Source organism: Chroicocephalus ridibundus, chromosome 1 (assembly GCF_963924245.1).
Source record: "Chroicocephalus ridibundus chromosome 1, bChrRid1.1, whole genome shotgun sequence".
NCBI classification, from domain to species: Eukaryota; Metazoa; Chordata; class Aves; order Charadriiformes; family Laridae; genus Chroicocephalus; species Chroicocephalus ridibundus.
In genome coordinates this window covers 160,506,602-160,523,583 of record NC_086284.1, presented here as the reverse complement: position 1 = coordinate 160,523,583, position 16,982 = coordinate 160,506,602, and the positions used below count along the sequence as shown (strand labels likewise).

At 39.4% G+C, this 16,982-nt stretch overlaps 1 protein-coding gene across 1 annotated transcript in view; it reads left to right on the top strand.

Annotated features, from left to right (window-relative positions):
• Positions 1 to 16,982, top strand: part of APPL2 (adaptor protein, phosphotyrosine interacting with PH domain and leucine zipper 2) — a 37,119-nt gene that overhangs the window by 3,192 nt on the left and 16,945 nt on the right. Inside the window, exons 2-5 of the mRNA XM_063321040.1 lie at positions 2,260 to 2,358; positions 12,521 to 12,580; positions 13,071 to 13,142; positions 15,061 to 15,148. Of these exons, the coding sequence (XP_063177110.1) occupies positions 2,260 to 2,358; positions 12,521 to 12,580; positions 13,071 to 13,142; positions 15,061 to 15,148 (319 nt within the window). The remainder of the gene's footprint in view (positions 1 to 2,259; positions 2,359 to 12,520; positions 12,581 to 13,070; positions 13,143 to 15,060; positions 15,149 to 16,982) is intronic.

Here is a 16,982-nt window from a genome sequence, read left to right as displayed (position 1 = left end):
TATACACATGCTGGTATTTTGTTGCAGTGATTTAAAATGGTGTTCTTAAATATAACGGTTTCCAAGAATAACTTCCAAACTGCTTGAATCATTTATTGTTTTTATTATTTTTGAACAATGTGCTAATAACTGAGGCCAAGACTTTTAGAAATTATTTCCCAGAGCTGTTCTACCTCAATCCATATTTAGACATCTGAAAAACTGAACCTGCAAAAATTCAGTAAGATTTAGGAATGTAGCTGACATTCCTGTGTTTGCAAACCTTTTCCAGCGTGCAGAAATGTGTGATTTGTAGCCTACTTCAGGCAATTTCTTTACAACAACTTAGTCTTGGCTTGAGATTTGTCTTGATAAACACTGTGTCAAGTTTTATCACTTCTGCCTTCCCTAGATTTATTTTTTAACTATCTTCATACCCTGTGTATTTCATGTGATGTTGTAACACAGAACAAGGAAGATGAGCACTGTATAGATAGAAGACTGCTGACATTAGTTTTGCTTATTTTAATGTATCATTGAAGATAAAACATTTAAAACCAGATATTTTTTAAAAGCAACGTGTTTTCAATTACTGAAATAATAGCTGAGTGTGGAAAACTCTCAAAATCATGCCCCTGTCCTTCTAGGGAAGTTCAGCACAAAGGTTCTTTATAAGTTTGGATTCTTGGTATCCATTTCATTGACTTGGCCTTCTCTCCATTCTTTGGTTTTTATGTTCTCTTTATTTGAAAACAGTATTTTGTAGTTCGGATCTCCTTACATGCTAAGATCTCAAGTGAGTTTCCCAAATGCATTGACTGCCAGTGCCTCAAAGGTAGGAGTGTCTCTAAGGTAGCAGCTTGGCACATTAGCAGACTGAAATGTTGAGAGCTTTAGAGTTGCTCAAAGCATGGAAGTACTCCCGTGCAACATCTAGAACAGAACCCAAGCACTGACTCCCAAGTCATGTACCTTAACTGCTGAGCAAAACTAATTTCTGGCTTAGGTACTTCTTGGCAGAGATGAAATGATAGTTAATCTTAGGCCAGGGTTCTTGAAGGGTGCTGATTTTGAGTTTTTCAGGACAAACATAAAGTCTGGGCAGAGAGTTCTGCAAGAGAAGAATAAATGCCTTGGGGAAGTACATGTGCCTTCTGTTAAAATAGTGGAGCAACTTAAAACTATCTTAAATCTTTGAAATACATTTCCCAGATTTGAACCGGGATACTTCAGGTACATTAGAGATTCCTGTAATAGGAGGATAGAAGATAAAGCACTTGCTCTGTTACAGGGCTGATGTGATTATGAAAGTACTGGAGTTTATACGTGCAACACATGTAAGCAGGTGAAACTAATTAATGTCATATACATTAGCTGCACAGATGGAAAGACATTGCCAGTTAGCATCAAATAGATTGGATTTACGAAGTTGAGACTAAGGATGGATCATGACTTTGTTAAAGGGACAGCCTTCCCTCTTTCATTATTGTCTTGATCTAGCAAATCCTGGAGCTTGACATTATTCTGAGATATCATTGTTTCCTATCTCAGGAGCTGTGTCAGCAACATAATTCTTTGTTCCCCATGATTCCATCAAAACAAATCAAGCGAATTCATGTGTTTAAGATAACACAAGTAATTTTGGGCTTTTTTCCCCCTGTTGGCTGACAAGGATGAGCTAGCAGAATGGAGAAAGTATGGGGTATCTCTGAGTGGGTGTATACTTCTCTGCCTGTTGTTGTAGATGAACACTCAGTTGTTTGGTCCCATTACGTCAGCTAGTTTTGGCAGTGGCCCTTTAAGAGTTGCTTAAGATAGTTGAGAGTGAATAGTCTGTAAATTATCTCATGGAAAGGGGTGCTTTCAATACAGTCTGACATCGGAGAAGTAAAGTGGGCAAGCAGTGGTGTTTGACCCAGAGTCCTTAGCGTGGTTTGGATTACTGTAGTCAGCAGGCAGATATTCAGGATTTTTTACATTCCTGATTATGTTGGAAGGAATGTCTGTTAGTTAGAGCAAGAGACTGGGAGTGAGGATTTGGCCATAGCATTTTGCATATTTGCATATCACTTTACTTCCTTATGCCTCAGTTTACCTATCCATAATAGGACCAATTTCTACATGTTTGGAGATTCTGAATAAAAGAATCATGCAAAGTTAAGGGCTTATTATTTCTGATTGATTTATATTTTTTGCTACCATCTATTTACAGTCATTTATGATTCCTTTTAATATTTTTACTCTGAACTGAAACCATTTGCTTTTTTTCTTTTATTGAAGACTCGGTCTTTGCTCAGTGTATTTGAAGAAGATGCAGGAACCCTCACTGAATATACAAACCAGTTGCTTCAGGCAATGCAACGAGTCTATGGTGCTCAGGTAATTTTTCATTTGTGTTTCTTTTGTGTAATGTGCAGTAGAAAATAAATTGCTATTATGATGCTGTTATGTACATGAAAGTTGCCAAATACCTGCACCTCTTGTGGTTTAAGAGGAGTTGTGGATGTTTTCCATCTGATATCTCAGTCCCTTCCCATCTTTGATGTTGAGAAGTCATATGTATGAAAAAAAACTTATCTGCTTTGTCTGTCTCCAAACAATAAATAAAAGAAAAATTGTGGTATGTCCTTACTTTGTGGTACATTGGAAGGCCAGCCTTGACAAAATTGCTTGCCTAAACATAGACACAATACACAGATAGGTATTCATGCTGACTTTAGGCATCTAACTTAGATGCTGTGACTCACCATTTGGAAGGAACTATCTGTGTCCATTGATTAGAGAGAATGTACACTTTGAGTCATACTGAAGTTGAGTACCTAAAGTGGTTAGTGTGAAAAATATGGGAGCAGGAGCAGAAAAAAAATAACACTTTCTGAAGCACTTACATGATCTAGATGACTAAATCCCTTTGGAAGAAAAATTTGTAAGGTAAATCATATCCAGTGCTTTGGAAAATATTATTATAAATCTGAGGGATTTTCAGTGAAGCTAGGATTCCCATGTGCATAAAACTAGATATTTCAAAATACCGTATCTAGGTCTTTAAAGACATACACAGTATCTCATGGAACATCGGCAAGTATTTGTGTAGGTTAGATACCTAAGTTCTTAAGAAACAACAGCTTTTCTGTTCTCAGACCAGTAAATCAGAGGACACAGAGCGATGAGGAGAATGAGGGTATTCTGAATTTACTGTAAGACTGAGTGCCTGATTCTTATGTTATCAGGAATCAGTTCAACTATAAAACTACTGCAAGTGTATGTCTCTTTGATGGGATTGCTCTTTTTGGGTGACTGATAGTATGACTTGGAGGAAAGAGCCATCTGCCTAGGATGTAGCTACCTACACCTGGAAGATCCAGCTTTGGAGACTTGTCTTGGATCCTGTGCAAATCCAGAGCGATCAGAGCCTTACAGCACAGCTCACGTACTTGGAAAACAATATAGCACATAGCCACAGGCTGGAGAGGTGACACGAAACCAGCACTGAAAGTCAGTGATGGGCGTTTGGTGGAGTCACTGAGCTTTTAAGAGTAGCAAGAGCGTGGGCACGTCGGATGGTAGAAATCTGAGACCAAAGAGCAGGTAGGATTGAAATAGGTGAAAGAAGGCAGAGGATAAATATGGCTTGATTATTAAATGTTCAGCTTGTGGACTACGTGTCACTTTGCCTGGCTGATGCCATTTTAGGAAGCAGTTACTCTGGCCTGTGATTCATGAAAAAATGCTTTGTCTGCTTTTGTTTGCCTCTTCCTTTCCATCTCAGTTTTTAGCCTTCTCCGTTTCTGTTGCCCCACAGTTATGACATTTCCTCTTTCTTCTCACTGTCTCAGCGCATTTACCCATCTGTACTTTGCAGTACTCCTGAATCTACTTCATTTTCCCAGCACCTCTTGGCCACTTTCTTCCTTCACGCTTCCTGCTTTAGTTGATTTAGTTGGGTTTGTGTTTTCGGGGTCTAGTAGTGGCAAAAAAATGACATTGCAGTAACAAGAAAGCATAAGTAGATCATAGTCATTATGTAAGTGGAAAAGAAAACTGAAACTTTTTGTGGTTTTTATTCTATGTGCGCTTTAAAAATTCTTCATGTTTTTGCATGATGCCTGAAAGAACACACTAAAATTGGGGCAAAATTTTGTTTTTTAAATAAAAATTAATGGAAATAATTAATTCAGCCCTATATGGTGGTTAGTTCCCAAGACATCGTTAGTGTTTTATAGGCTAACATTGATTTCTGTGACTAGTTTTACTAAGCTTTGCAAATGTCAATATATCCTTTCAAGGAACCGCTCCTGAATATTTCAGAGACATGCGTTCTGACTGAACTCACCCTCAATTTCTGAGGGGCATACCCCTTATTGCAAAACTTTATGATTGCAGTTGCCACAGAAAGAGAAGTGTAATGCTGAATTGCCTGCTAAACATGAATGAACAGTTAAGAAAAATCTGTGTGTAATATTTCTTTGCTGCCTAACTTGAGAGAAAGATCAACTTGTGCTGATGTGTCATTAGACGCATTGTCTGGACCTCACTGGCAGCATACTAGGAAGTGCTACCAACCCTTTTCATTTTGAGAGGGAACGGGATTTAGTAGAGTGTAAAATGGAGAGTAGTGAGAAGCCAGGTTCTGAATTTTATTTTCCCGACTTAAATTTTGTCTTTGCAAAGTCATTGTCATCCCCTGCTCTGATTTCCTCACCTGTAAAATAGGAATTACAGTTACTGACCTACTTTGAAGCAATGACACAAGTTCTGTTTGCACAGCCATAAAAATCTCTGGAATCACAGCCGTGGCAGTCAGACAAAACAGCAGTGAGTTGTACCAGTCCACAGTATTGAAAAATCAGGTTTTATGCCCCCTCAAAAGAGTTAGGACAGTTTTAAAAATGTAAATCTTGGTTTCTTCCTAACTACGTTCTGAACTTTAAAATTTCCCAGATATGTGTCAACCATATTTTCAAAATTTTCTGGAGAAGTTTACTACAAGTTTGTTGTTTCTTGTGATGAAAACTCAGATTTTCACATAATTCAAACCACTGTAGCTTGTGATCAAATAACAATAGTTGGTGGTTCTGAATGGATGCAGTGCAAAGTCTCAGGGGAGTAGCAATTAGTACCAACTGCAAGCTGTTAATTATCCATGTGGATATATGCATATATTTGTCCCAAAACACTGCTTTGTGTGCAGAGCAGCAGTAAGTTTGTAAATTGACAGCTCAAGCTGCTTTAAACACTTGCATCAGTGCATTTGAAAAGAATGTGAAAAAAGTAGAAATATTTGCCCAGGGTTTGTTTTTTTTTTAAACTTAGAAAAGTAGGAATCCTTTTGACACTCGTTTGTTTTTTTTCTATTAAGATATAGATTTTGGCTAGGTGCTGGGTACCTAACTTTTCAGACTTCCGCGTATTCAAGCAGAACTTCTTTTTGCATGCCTTTAACTTTCCTAATGACAGTAGGGTGGTTGTTGGGAGGAAGCCCATCCCAATGAATGGACCCAGTAAAGAATGCAGACAGACCTTTGAAATGACCTGAAACTGCTTTTGTCCCAAGAGTGGAAGGATGGGTCTGCAGCATCCTGTCGCAGGGTGGAGGCGTTGCAGGGTGTTGTAGTGGACACGTGTCTTAGGCACCTGGAGCCACTTGGTGCGGAAGGGCCTGTGACACTAGGCTGCAGCTGGGTGATGTACCGCTAGCGGATTGCCTTTGGGTGCAAGGCCTTAATGCGCGACAAGCCCCTGGTTGCTGTGCAGCATCAGGACAGTGCTCTCACCTCTTTGGGCACCCACACCAGATGTGATGGGGTGGTGACTATTTCGCACATGGATTTCTTCAGTGAAAAAGAGGTGGTGATGCTACAAGGCAGTTGCAGTGTGTGATGCCGTGATTAAGGAGAAGTCACAGGAACCAAATGTGTGAGCTGTGCTTGAGGAGTGAGGTTTGGTTGATCTGGCAAGCCCATGTGGGTAATATAGTGAAGCATTTTTATATTTCTTCATTGAATAAACCACATCCCTGTGAGTACATATTGTACTTCCTACTGTAGTTCTCCCATCTGTGCTGTGATACCCTGTAGTAGTTATCACGTTAGTGGTCTTATAGAGGAAATCTTCCTTACAGAATTTGTTCTCATAGTTCTTCCTCTTTGCAAGCAAGCTCTGGTGATGCATCTGGCATTACTGCTGTCTGATTTCTGTGAATTTTGTGTTCATCATTCTGGACATTTTATTACCTGAGCAATATGTAATGCAGCAAGCATTAGAAGTTAGAAAACTTCATTTACTTCAGTTGCGTGCTGAGGCTCTTGCAATGGTGTATGAGCAAAGTGTGCCCAGTTTATATTCCTGACTTCTCACTGCCATAGTAAATTATTTTCAGAGCTTTACTATCATCTCCAGTTCTTCGTCATACTATAGAAATGCCTTAGCTGGGATCTTCACTTGAAACAAAAAGCTATTTAGAAACTCAGGAGACTGTTGTGTCTCTACTCGCTATTAGAAGGGACAAACAGTCAAGCAGGTTAGGGGAAAGTAAGGTGCATTGGAAAGAGGTTTCATTGGAAAGAGGTTTCATCACATTATTCCTGACAAATCTGTCTAGATACTAAGAGCAGTGATGGCAGAAGAGGAATAAAAAGAAACCCATGTTGCCTTTATCAGTATATCCAGAGAGAGAACAGCATGGGAATTGTGAAGTGTAATTCTGTTTAGCATCAGTGTCTCTGAGCAGTTGTCCTGTGATTCCAGAGCCACATGGGCTAAGCAGCAGCGACCCTGGGGCTCACTGCCTTTTTATGTCCAGACTTTCAAGGAAACTCTTGACAATTATGGAATAGTCTTGGGTTATATGTACCACATTCATAGGTATTGGGACAGCTCATATCTGTCCGGGCCTATTTAGGTAGTGCTTTATACCAGTGTTAATTCTCTCCCCAGATTCATGACAGCTTGCGTCTACATTTTTCAACAGTGCTGCTTGTTTCATCTCCCTGTGTATTGACTTCACTAGGCCATAACTCAGTAGATAGGTATGAAGCTCTCTAGGGTATGCATAGATTTTCATATTTATTATGTTGCATAGATAACCCCAAGTGTTCAGAATTCTTAAGCTATTTCTTACTAAACTAACAAGTAAGCACTGATAACGGTTTTTCTTTTAATTGCTTTCTTTTCATGTTTGAGGGAACAATTGCATTGCCTTTTCAAATGATAAGGCTTTTTTCCCCAAAACCTTTTGAAATAATGAAGTTTAAGTTAGTGTTTTGTAAACTTTCAGTTCCACATATGGTAGCTTCAATAGGATAGGATAGGATTGGATAGCGGACATTGGACATTGGATGTCCTATCAATAGATAGGACAAGCAATTGCAATAAATTACAGTTGTCAACAGTGACTTCTGTGAAATACCCTATATATTATTGTTCCATATTCATTGTAAGTTTGCATCATATATCTATGCACTTCCTGAGGCAAATTCACCATATGTTGCTAACAGAGGTAAACAGAGCATTATCACATGAGAACTAATATATTTACAAAGTCATGGGTGTTGTTTTTAATACTGCCTGTGAAGTTGGAGCTGTCACCATGCCCAGAAGCAAGTTAACATTGCACTAAGCAGCATCTGGAGATTTGAGTACTACAAGGAGGCAGAAATGTATGGATGCCCTGCTGATAGTAATTGTTTTGCAAGAAACTGAAGAGATTCTTTCCCTATTGAACTAGCCATCCTACTGTGCCTGCTTTTGCTGTTTTACAGCAGAGTTTTGACTAGTGTCTTCCATTTCTTGAAGCTATTAGATGATCCTTTGCTGAACCATTTGTGTTTGTGAGGACTGAATGCCGTGCTGTGAATCAGCAGCAGGGCAAGCCATATGTTAGCCTCATCTTGTAAAGTGCTGGGCAGCCTGAGCACCCTGGTGAGGCTTAGCTTCTCTCACCCTTGGCTTCAGGTTTCCGAGCTATTTAATATGCAAACCTAAGCCTGTAACATTTACTAGATTGCTGGAGAACTCTATTTTGTACGAAGATGACATGCAGATGTAGACAGAGCAGCATAAAACTGTCGTATCAAGACCCAGTTCTTTCTGTGCTGCGTCTGGTTTTGAAGGTAAATGTGTTCCCTCGTTATGTAAAGATGAGAAGGCTGCAACTGCTCATAGACCTCCTCCTTCAACCGCTTACCTGTTTGGTTTTTTTTCTCCTTTATGAGGCATTAAGCTTTCCCAGATGTAAGCCAAATTTTATTACGTGTCATTCTGCACGTACAGGGTGCGTGAATCAATACCTTTACCAGTATCTTGCCTGTTTACATGAAGAAGCCTTTGGTAGTTCTGAGTGCTGGTTGCTTGCAGATTTTTAAAAATGCCAGCTTTAGCTGAAGTAGGAAAGTAGCTTTGCAGAAGGCTTCATTATATTGGGATTGGAATTGGACATCCTGGAATAGCAATCTGTGTTTAGAAGTTAATTTATAGCTCAACTTAATCCTTTACATGCCCTCGAATTGGAGCCTGTTAGATGACTGTCTATAGAGGTATCTTATGACTTCAGTTTATTAGCCTTCACAGTTTATTTTGGAAAAATACAAAAAGAGATCCTAAAAAAAAGGGGATGGACTGCATCACTAGTGGTAAATAGTTAACGGCATGGAGATTTTATTACAAGTGGGTTACAGAAAAATCATACTCTCTTCTGATGATATGAACAGCTTGGTCAATAAAGGTGATAATAAAGAAGGTGGAAGCAACCCAGAAAAATCACATGCCTTTGCTTTGGCACTGGATCAGAAATAACAGTTGGATATTTTCTTGCTGACTTATTTGAAGGCAAAATGAGGTACTGAAATAACTTGAGAATTAAACAATGGGGTTTAATCTGTTGTTTTGTCATTTCTGGTAGATTAATGCTTGATGCAAGACACCACTTCCATTACATTATCTATGTGAACTGGTGTTCGTGAACTTTATAAAAATCTTTTCCTAGGGCTAGCATGCCCTAGCATGCCAACCAAGATTAAAAAAAAACTAAAACAGAACAAAAGTGAGCACATCTGTAGTCATAACTGATTGCTTGGTACCTGTTTGCCTACAGGCCTTTCTTCTTTCCCTCGAGTATACTTTTTTACATTAATGCTGCAATGATGTTTTACCTGCTAAGTAAAATAATCTAATGAAAATGAATGAAATGCAAGGCCCAGTACTGGGTAATTTTGCCTTCATTTAGAATACTTTGATTTCTGTTCGGGATTTTATTGTGTTTCTGCCTGATTCATCATCTCATCAATAGCTCTCCCACTCCAGAAATGCTTGATGAATTCTGAAGTGTCTGAGTAATGTGGAAGAGATGTGGGCAGGCAGTGACCCTGTAGTAGCTTTTCTTTTGCTGTAGTATACTGAATTTTAGTCACTTCAGGGTGAAAGAAGTGCATGTTGCTGTATTCCATGGGAAAATGTCTTGGAAACAGATTAAAACCTGTTAAAATAATTTGCCTGGATTTAGTGGATATGTCAATTGAAGTAATGCAAATAACTTTTAAGTCTTGAGAGTGATTAGTACCAGGAGAACGGGGGGAAGAAGGCTGATTAGGAAGAAATGGGAGGAGGATTAAACCAAACTTTCCCAGATTAGCGTGTTTAGCAATGCAGTATTACCACTAGGTCAGCAGAGCACTTTGGCTGCTTCCTGTTCCTTATGTAATGTGACTGTGTTTCAGTTTGCTGGCTTAATTTGATTTGTTTACAGCTGTTTGGGGGGGGTGTGTTTGGTCATTGGCCTTTTTTTCTCAGTGATATAATGAATGATTTTGTACCTCTAATGGGAACAAAGTCTGTCAGAGGTTGGGAGGGAGGATGAAGGACTCAGGATTAACACGTCCACATGTTCAGGGAGCGAGTAACAAGTTTGTGGTTTTTTGACATGAAGAACCGAGCCTATAAATGAAAAATGTGACTTGCTGGCATCAATGGGATATCAGTGATGTGTGGAACTGTTGTCCCAAAATCAGCCCAAAATCACAAAGTAAATTTTATGTCAGGCATTTTCATCAATCTGTTCTGTACCTGGAGTAGCGTGCCATGAATGTCTGCTTGGGGTCTATATGTGCCTGTTGTCACCTGTTCATATACGTGATATGATGTTAACTTACACCCCCTTTGAGACCCTCAGAGTTTATGTGTTCCCCCATTATCCTGTCACATACTAGGGGCGGCTCTTGAGCGGTGATGATCACTGGAAGATGCTTCTTCCACACACCTCTTTGCATTGCCCGTCCTCAAACTGTCCTGCATAGATGAGTAATGATGCTCTTTGTTACTCATTGGATATTAGGTGAGGAAATTGGGGATCTGGTAGTCTTTAAAAAACAAACTGGTGGAAGCTTTGAGGATGGCTAACACAAAGGAATAGGGTGCCTTTGGTGTCAGCCCATTATTCTGAAGCTTCTTTTGGTGTTAGCAAGTTTAAGCTAGAAGCATTTATTTTCCAAATTCAGAACAGACCACACAGCTGCAGACTTTGCAGGAATAAGTGAACTGAAACAAAAAGGAAAAAAAAAAAAAGAGGCATGTTTCTAACAGTCAGTTTATTTCAAAAGATTTCTCTTACCCTGACCCAACTGTACCAGTGACAGATGGCATCACAGTTGCTGTGTGAGGACTTAGTCTTCTTGCAGTTCTTACTCAGCTCTATCTTTGAGGTTATGTTTATGAAAAAGATCCTGGGTCTGAGAATGCCTTCTTCTTTTTGCAGTCTTAAAATTCATCTTCTGACTCGGCCCACGTGCATACAAACCAACCAACCAACCCTTCTAGTGTCATCAGTCTGCGCAGGAGTCTCATCCTTCCTGTCATTGATTGCTAGCTCCCAATTTGAAGGTGGCAAAGTCTCTCAGTTGTTCTTACAGCCTGGGGGAAGATGGTTGAGGCTCATTCCTATCCTTGCCTGAGCCCTTAACAAGGTTTATTAATTTATTATAAAGCACAACATCCTTTTCATCCACTGGCTTGGGAAATACTTAAATGCCAAGTGTTTGTGTAAGGCTTTTTCATGTTAAAAACTATGCAGTCTCAATAACCGACCTGCAAGTCTTAGGTGAGTCCTTGGCATTATTATTGTATGAAAGCGTAATTCTCATTACTAATTTGTCTGAGACAAGAAACAAGAGTAATCCATCACTGTGAGGTGAGAGTAGTCATAGGGTGCACATGATGTGAGTTTGGACCCAGATTAACTTAATGCTGAGCCCTCGTTTGCACCTTGGAAGACCTCTGCTCTCCCATCTCCACCCACCAGTGTTTTAAGCTGTCCACCCATCTTTTTCTGCCATGTGTTCACATTCAGCTGCTGTCACCTTGGCTGTGGCTATGTCTCTTTGTTCTTTCTGAGCACTCGGGCGTACTTAAGACTGGCTAAGTGTTAGGGCCTTGCTGTCCATATTAGCCCTCTTTCCTGGCATGCCAAAGTGGTGCAGAAGCACCGGGCTGTAATGCAGTGTGTCGGAGGTGGCATCAGGCCAAAGTAAAGAGTGTTTCAGAATCTCTGGCCCAGATAGTTAGCTGTGCCGTGCTCGGTGTGCTCAGGACGACAAGGGAGAACAAGAGAGCACACAAACTCTGGCCCAGTTCTAATGGTTTTCTGTACCAGCCCCGGCATAAAGGGTGCTATTAAAGCAGTTCAGAGATTCCTCTGAGTTTTACAAACTCCCTATGGTGTTATGTATTTGGAGAGAGGCGTAGATTATGTTAAGGTTTAAAATGAAATTAAATGAGAAGTGATTTGGTTTTATGCATTACTGAGGAAGAGAAGGATTTGACAGGGGTTAATGCAGATCCTAGTTCCCCCCTTCCACTTTTTCTTTTATTCCAGTTTTAAGTCGTTGTTAACACATCAGGAACAGAGGAGTTGATATACTGTTGTTAGGAATACACTGAGTAAAGACTGACATATCCAAACGGTTGTCTGTTGTGTTTTTTTTTTTCAGCTGTCAAGCAAAATTATACAACGTCCTTACAAGTCTTGCTTTGAGTAAGCATGTCTTAAGGATGTGTGTACTTTCATTGGCCAGTTTAGCCATGAGAATACAGGATTATGTGCTCCTGTATCAACTTAAAGCGCTGTAATTATCTCACCACGTTCCCTGAGTGTGAATGCGTTATATAAAGACACATCTGCTGGTTCTCTTTATTGCTGTAGAATATGAGGAAAGATGATTAACCAGTATGAAACATTCTTATGCTGGTATGACAGCTTACGTGTTTGAGGTTGTTCCAGTTTTGTTATTTGGGGAGGGTCGCCAAACTCAAAGCTAAACCCCAAATCCTACCTCTATTCGAAGTAGTTAAGCAAAATGTGTGTTGGTTAGGTCTGAAATGTGCTTTCTTTCTGCCTCTCTATGCAGGTATTTTGGGACTGGTTATTTACATACAACTGAATGTTTCGGTTAAGTAGTTGCAGATTCAGTCAAGAAGCTGGTAACAAAGTACTAGAAACAGTAGAGTTAAAGACCTTTCATTATTTCTATTAACATGTCACTTTTGTTTGTAGAATGAAATGTGTCTTGCCACACAACAGCTTTCGAAGCAGCTCCTTGCCTATGAAAAGCAGGTATGTTCAACATATGCCTTTGATTTTTATTTTTTTTTCAGCCTCAGCATTTGGGAAGAAGTCTGTCTAAATAGTGTGGTTTCCAGAAGTGCTTAGGGCATTGGCTTCATTTGGTATCATGTGAAGGCTGTTGTAAAATTCCCCATAGTGTTCAACGGAGTTAGGTCACTTCTGAGAATCTTAAAAAGAAAAAAAAGGGGGGGGGGGCAAAATGTGAGGTAATAAATTTATGAAGATGCAAACCAGTTTGTTCCTATTGTATGACTGTGACTTTAAAATGAGCATTAATTATATGTTGCTCAAAATCCATTCATTTAAAACAGGGGGAGCAAGGTAAAAGAGTATGTGTTAGTGATTTATTGTTTTTCCATTTAGTTTTATCGTTTATTGCATTTTCTAGGAGTATTCGTTACATTTGTAGTAAAACACATGTTGTATTTTATACTTACCTTTATTGATTTACGGACCAAATGTGTGTTTCTATTTTCAGCATTTTGCCTTAGGTAAAGGAGATGAAGAAGTGATATCCACCCTTCATTACTTTTCAAAAGTTGTGGATGAGGTAATTTGAATTTACAATAGTCTATTTTTACAATATAGAATACTGGTGGTTTTTCTTTTGGTCACTGTCCTTTTGATTCTCAGCCTTTCCACTGATTGTGCCTGGGATTTTTAGTCATTTAACTGGGGGGAAGTATAATATCACCCTTTTGTAATTGTCAGAGCTGTTTCTGTAACTTTGTCCCACATGCTGTCCTCAGAGCAAAGCTGAACTTCCTAAATAGGGGAATTAGAAAAGAGACTGAAACAGGACATTTCATCTAGGCTGGGGCCATCTTAAATGGAATTAAGTTAAAAAATGACATTTACATTTTTAAGCTCTAAGCGCTGCAATTTGAGCCAAAACCTGCCAGGGATGGATGCAGGGCAGCTGTGAATTAGTAAGGTTGCAGTTTAGGTGCTGTGGGGTCACACAGAATCCAGAGGCGTTGGGAGGTGGCTGCAGAAATGCCTGCTGAAGGCAGGTTAGGTACTACAGCTGCGTGTGCTGAACGCTTCTACTCTCTGTAGGCTTTTGTTAGACCTGCCCATATAATGTTTCTATATAATCTTAGTATCTAGGTCCTTATTGCTTAAATATCATTTGTCGCATCACTCTTTCTCTTGTCAGCAGGGCTGTGCCATCAGAAAAGTGTAGTTCTTCCTGTTAGTCTACTTTCAACTTCCATTAAGAAGGCAAATGGCTATAGTGAGGTCTACTTTTTTGGAGAGGAGAGGAGATAGGAGGGTTGTGGGGCAAAAAATAAGTTAAAATTTTTAGAGCCCGTGGATAATTCTAACAATATAGTGAGAGGAATCCCAAAGGTTAACTTTTCCCTTCCGCATCTCCTGCTGCACAGCTGCTCTAAGGGGATACTTGAAAGGAGCATTTATTCTCACAAGTCTTGTACTTGTCTATGTGAATTACGAATAAATCAAAACAAGAACTTTCTCCTTCCTGGGTACAACAAAACCATCCCATTTGGGAGCAGAAAGCTAAGAGTTCTGTTCAGTTCTCTCTGTCACATTTTCCACTCACAAGAACTTACTCCATTCCTCAGCCTCCTTTTCCATGTGTTAGCTACCCCCTGTACCTGTTTCTCAGCTCTGTGTTCTACAGGCAATGAGTTGTCCTGGTTTAGTTTTGTATTGTCTAGTGGGAAATCTTGACTTCATCCTCACCTGCGTAACTCTGGCTAGAGGCCTCCAGGGCACAGTGGGCAAGTAGGCAGTATATCACGTCAGCGTGTGGTGCCCTCCTAGTCTGTAGTATCAGGCACTCCAGCAGTGTGATTGATAGTTGTCCTACCTGAACCCATCTAATATTCCTAGCATGCCACTGCTGACATGAGAGCCTTGCCTTCATCCTAAACAGCATCACACAAGTGCATTGAAATATGTCTTGATGTGCCGGATTTTAGAGAAACGCTTACAAAAACAGGAATGGGAAACTGCTCTGAAGGTAAAATATTTGAATGGGACCTTTCATTGTGTTTGCCCCCTGTTGTGATTGTGTCCCGGGTAACCCTTATGAAAGGAAAGAGATTCTAGTCATGGCGGTGGGACTGTAACCCTGTGGTGTAGAGACTAACAAAAACTGGTTAATAAAGGCTAATTACAGATTAAATCCTGTTGTGTTAAGCATTAGCATTAATGGTCAAATGAACTGCCCTAATACGGTGTGTGGGAACTGTAAAGTTCTTGGATCCTTGGAAAACAGCGGGCAGGAATTAAGCATTTAGGGGGAAATCCCCATGTGTCTCAAGTATCTTGAGAAATGTGTTGTAAGCAGTGAAGTACACTGAAGTACATTATATGCTTTTTTTGTCTGCTGGGCACAGATGGCAGGTCTGCTTCTTGTACAACTGTAAAGTGCTGTTATTTTTATTTTTAATTTATTTACATTGTGTCTTAGGGCATTCCTCTCCTCTCTGTTTCAGCTCAATATTCTTCATTCTGAACTGGCGAAACAGCTTGCAGATACAATGGTTCTACCAATAATACAATTTCGGGAAAAGGATCTCACAGGTAAATTGTATTTTTATGTTTTAATTTTCCTCATGTGTTCCTTTTGCTTATTTCATAATAAACAGAGACATAATGTCATGTAATAGTTTCTTCTTTGCTGATTCACAGAAAAGTTTTTTGTGTTATTTTTTCTACTACAGAATTTCATTGACAGGTGCATGCTTGTACTCAGATTTAAATAGTGCAAGTTCACCACATAACGTTTCATACACCATATGGTACAAGTTTGAAAATACACAGCTTTCTTCTTTGTTGGGTCACCCTGCTTTTACATTAGTGTAATTTTACTGAAATCATTGATGTTATAATGGCCTAAAGAAGGAAAATGGCTTGCAAGCAGTATTTATCCCACTTCAGAAGTTTGGGTTTGTTTGAAAAGCACATGCTTTTTTAACTTCAGAGTATAGTATATTCTCTCTCTTTTAACGATTCAGTCTGCTTTAAATCCTTGCCATCCAAGGGTAGATGCAAGTAACCTGATTGCACAAACTTGGAAATTCATTACTTAAACAGCAGAGCAATAATGCAAATATTTGGTGTAATTTCAAAAGAAAGAAGTTCATATTCAAGGTCAAGGGCACTCTAACCTACTCATGCAAAAGAAACGTGAGATTTTACTGCAGTGCTTGCTTTTTTTTTTTTTTTTTCTTTTTAAAAGCCCACTTCTCAACTCACTAAGCTCAGTTGTGCTTATGTACTTTCTAAAGACATCATTTTAATGGGAGACAATACAACTACAGTAAAATAGTGACTAGTTAAGGTTCCTTATATCATAACATCTCATTTGAAATTGTGAAGGCATCAATGGTTGTCTTGTTTATAATATAATGTCAAATATAAAGCAGTATTTGGATGGTAAGATCTTGGTTCTATAAACACTTTCCCACCTCTTTAATGTGCCTTCACTGATACAGTGATTCTGCCTCCTGGTTCATAAAAGAAAACATAAAAAATCCCCCCAAAATACAAGTGAAGCTTGCAACCAAAGCCTCAACTGCTTCATGACAAAACCCAAAAGTTTCTTCAGCTTCTCTGGTTGTCAGAATCTTTTTTTGTTCTATCCATCACAAATTCCATTTTTCTCTAACACAGTCTGTACAGCAGCATTTTTAGTAGAGGCCTGGCCATATTGAAATTTCACCATAGGATTAAGCAAGGAAGATTAACTGTGTTCTTGTTTTTACTTCTAATCTTGTTATGTGTATGTATTGAATACTGTAGAAACCTCTGGGTACAAGTTAGTCACACCTGGGAAGAATTTCTGTCTTTCTGCATTAGAGACACGAAGTAGTGGTCTGAGGAGAAAAAGGTGGCATGAAGCTGATTAATATGTAGGTTGTTACAAATAATCAGAGACCATGATGACATCGTACAATTTCCCTTTGTTTTTTCACAGTTGCATAATGTCTGTTCTTGTGAATGTGCTTTCTCTGTCGCTTTTTGAGAAGGGTTTTGCCAGTTGCAGCATACGTTGGTATGGACACTGAGAGTAGCTTGTGCCAAACACTTGTGAAAGTTGAGTCGCCTGTTTACTTTCTCTTCCTTCTCTTCCTTCTACCCACATCAGAAACTCATGGCCAGTGTTTGTTATGTGAGCATCATAGCCAGCACTCAGATGTGTTTCTTTTCACAGAGGAACGTTGATGAAGATTCAGGTACAGGAAGGGAGCTTAGTTCGTATGTCTCTGGGACTTAGATTTCTCCGTATCAGATAAGCATTTTCAGGAAGTTATTCAGAACTGCCGATCATTTATGGTAGTGGTGGGCCTTTTGTCATAATAAGTGTACTGAAATGGTGCCTCTTTGGGTAAATGACACTGGCAGATAAGGAATC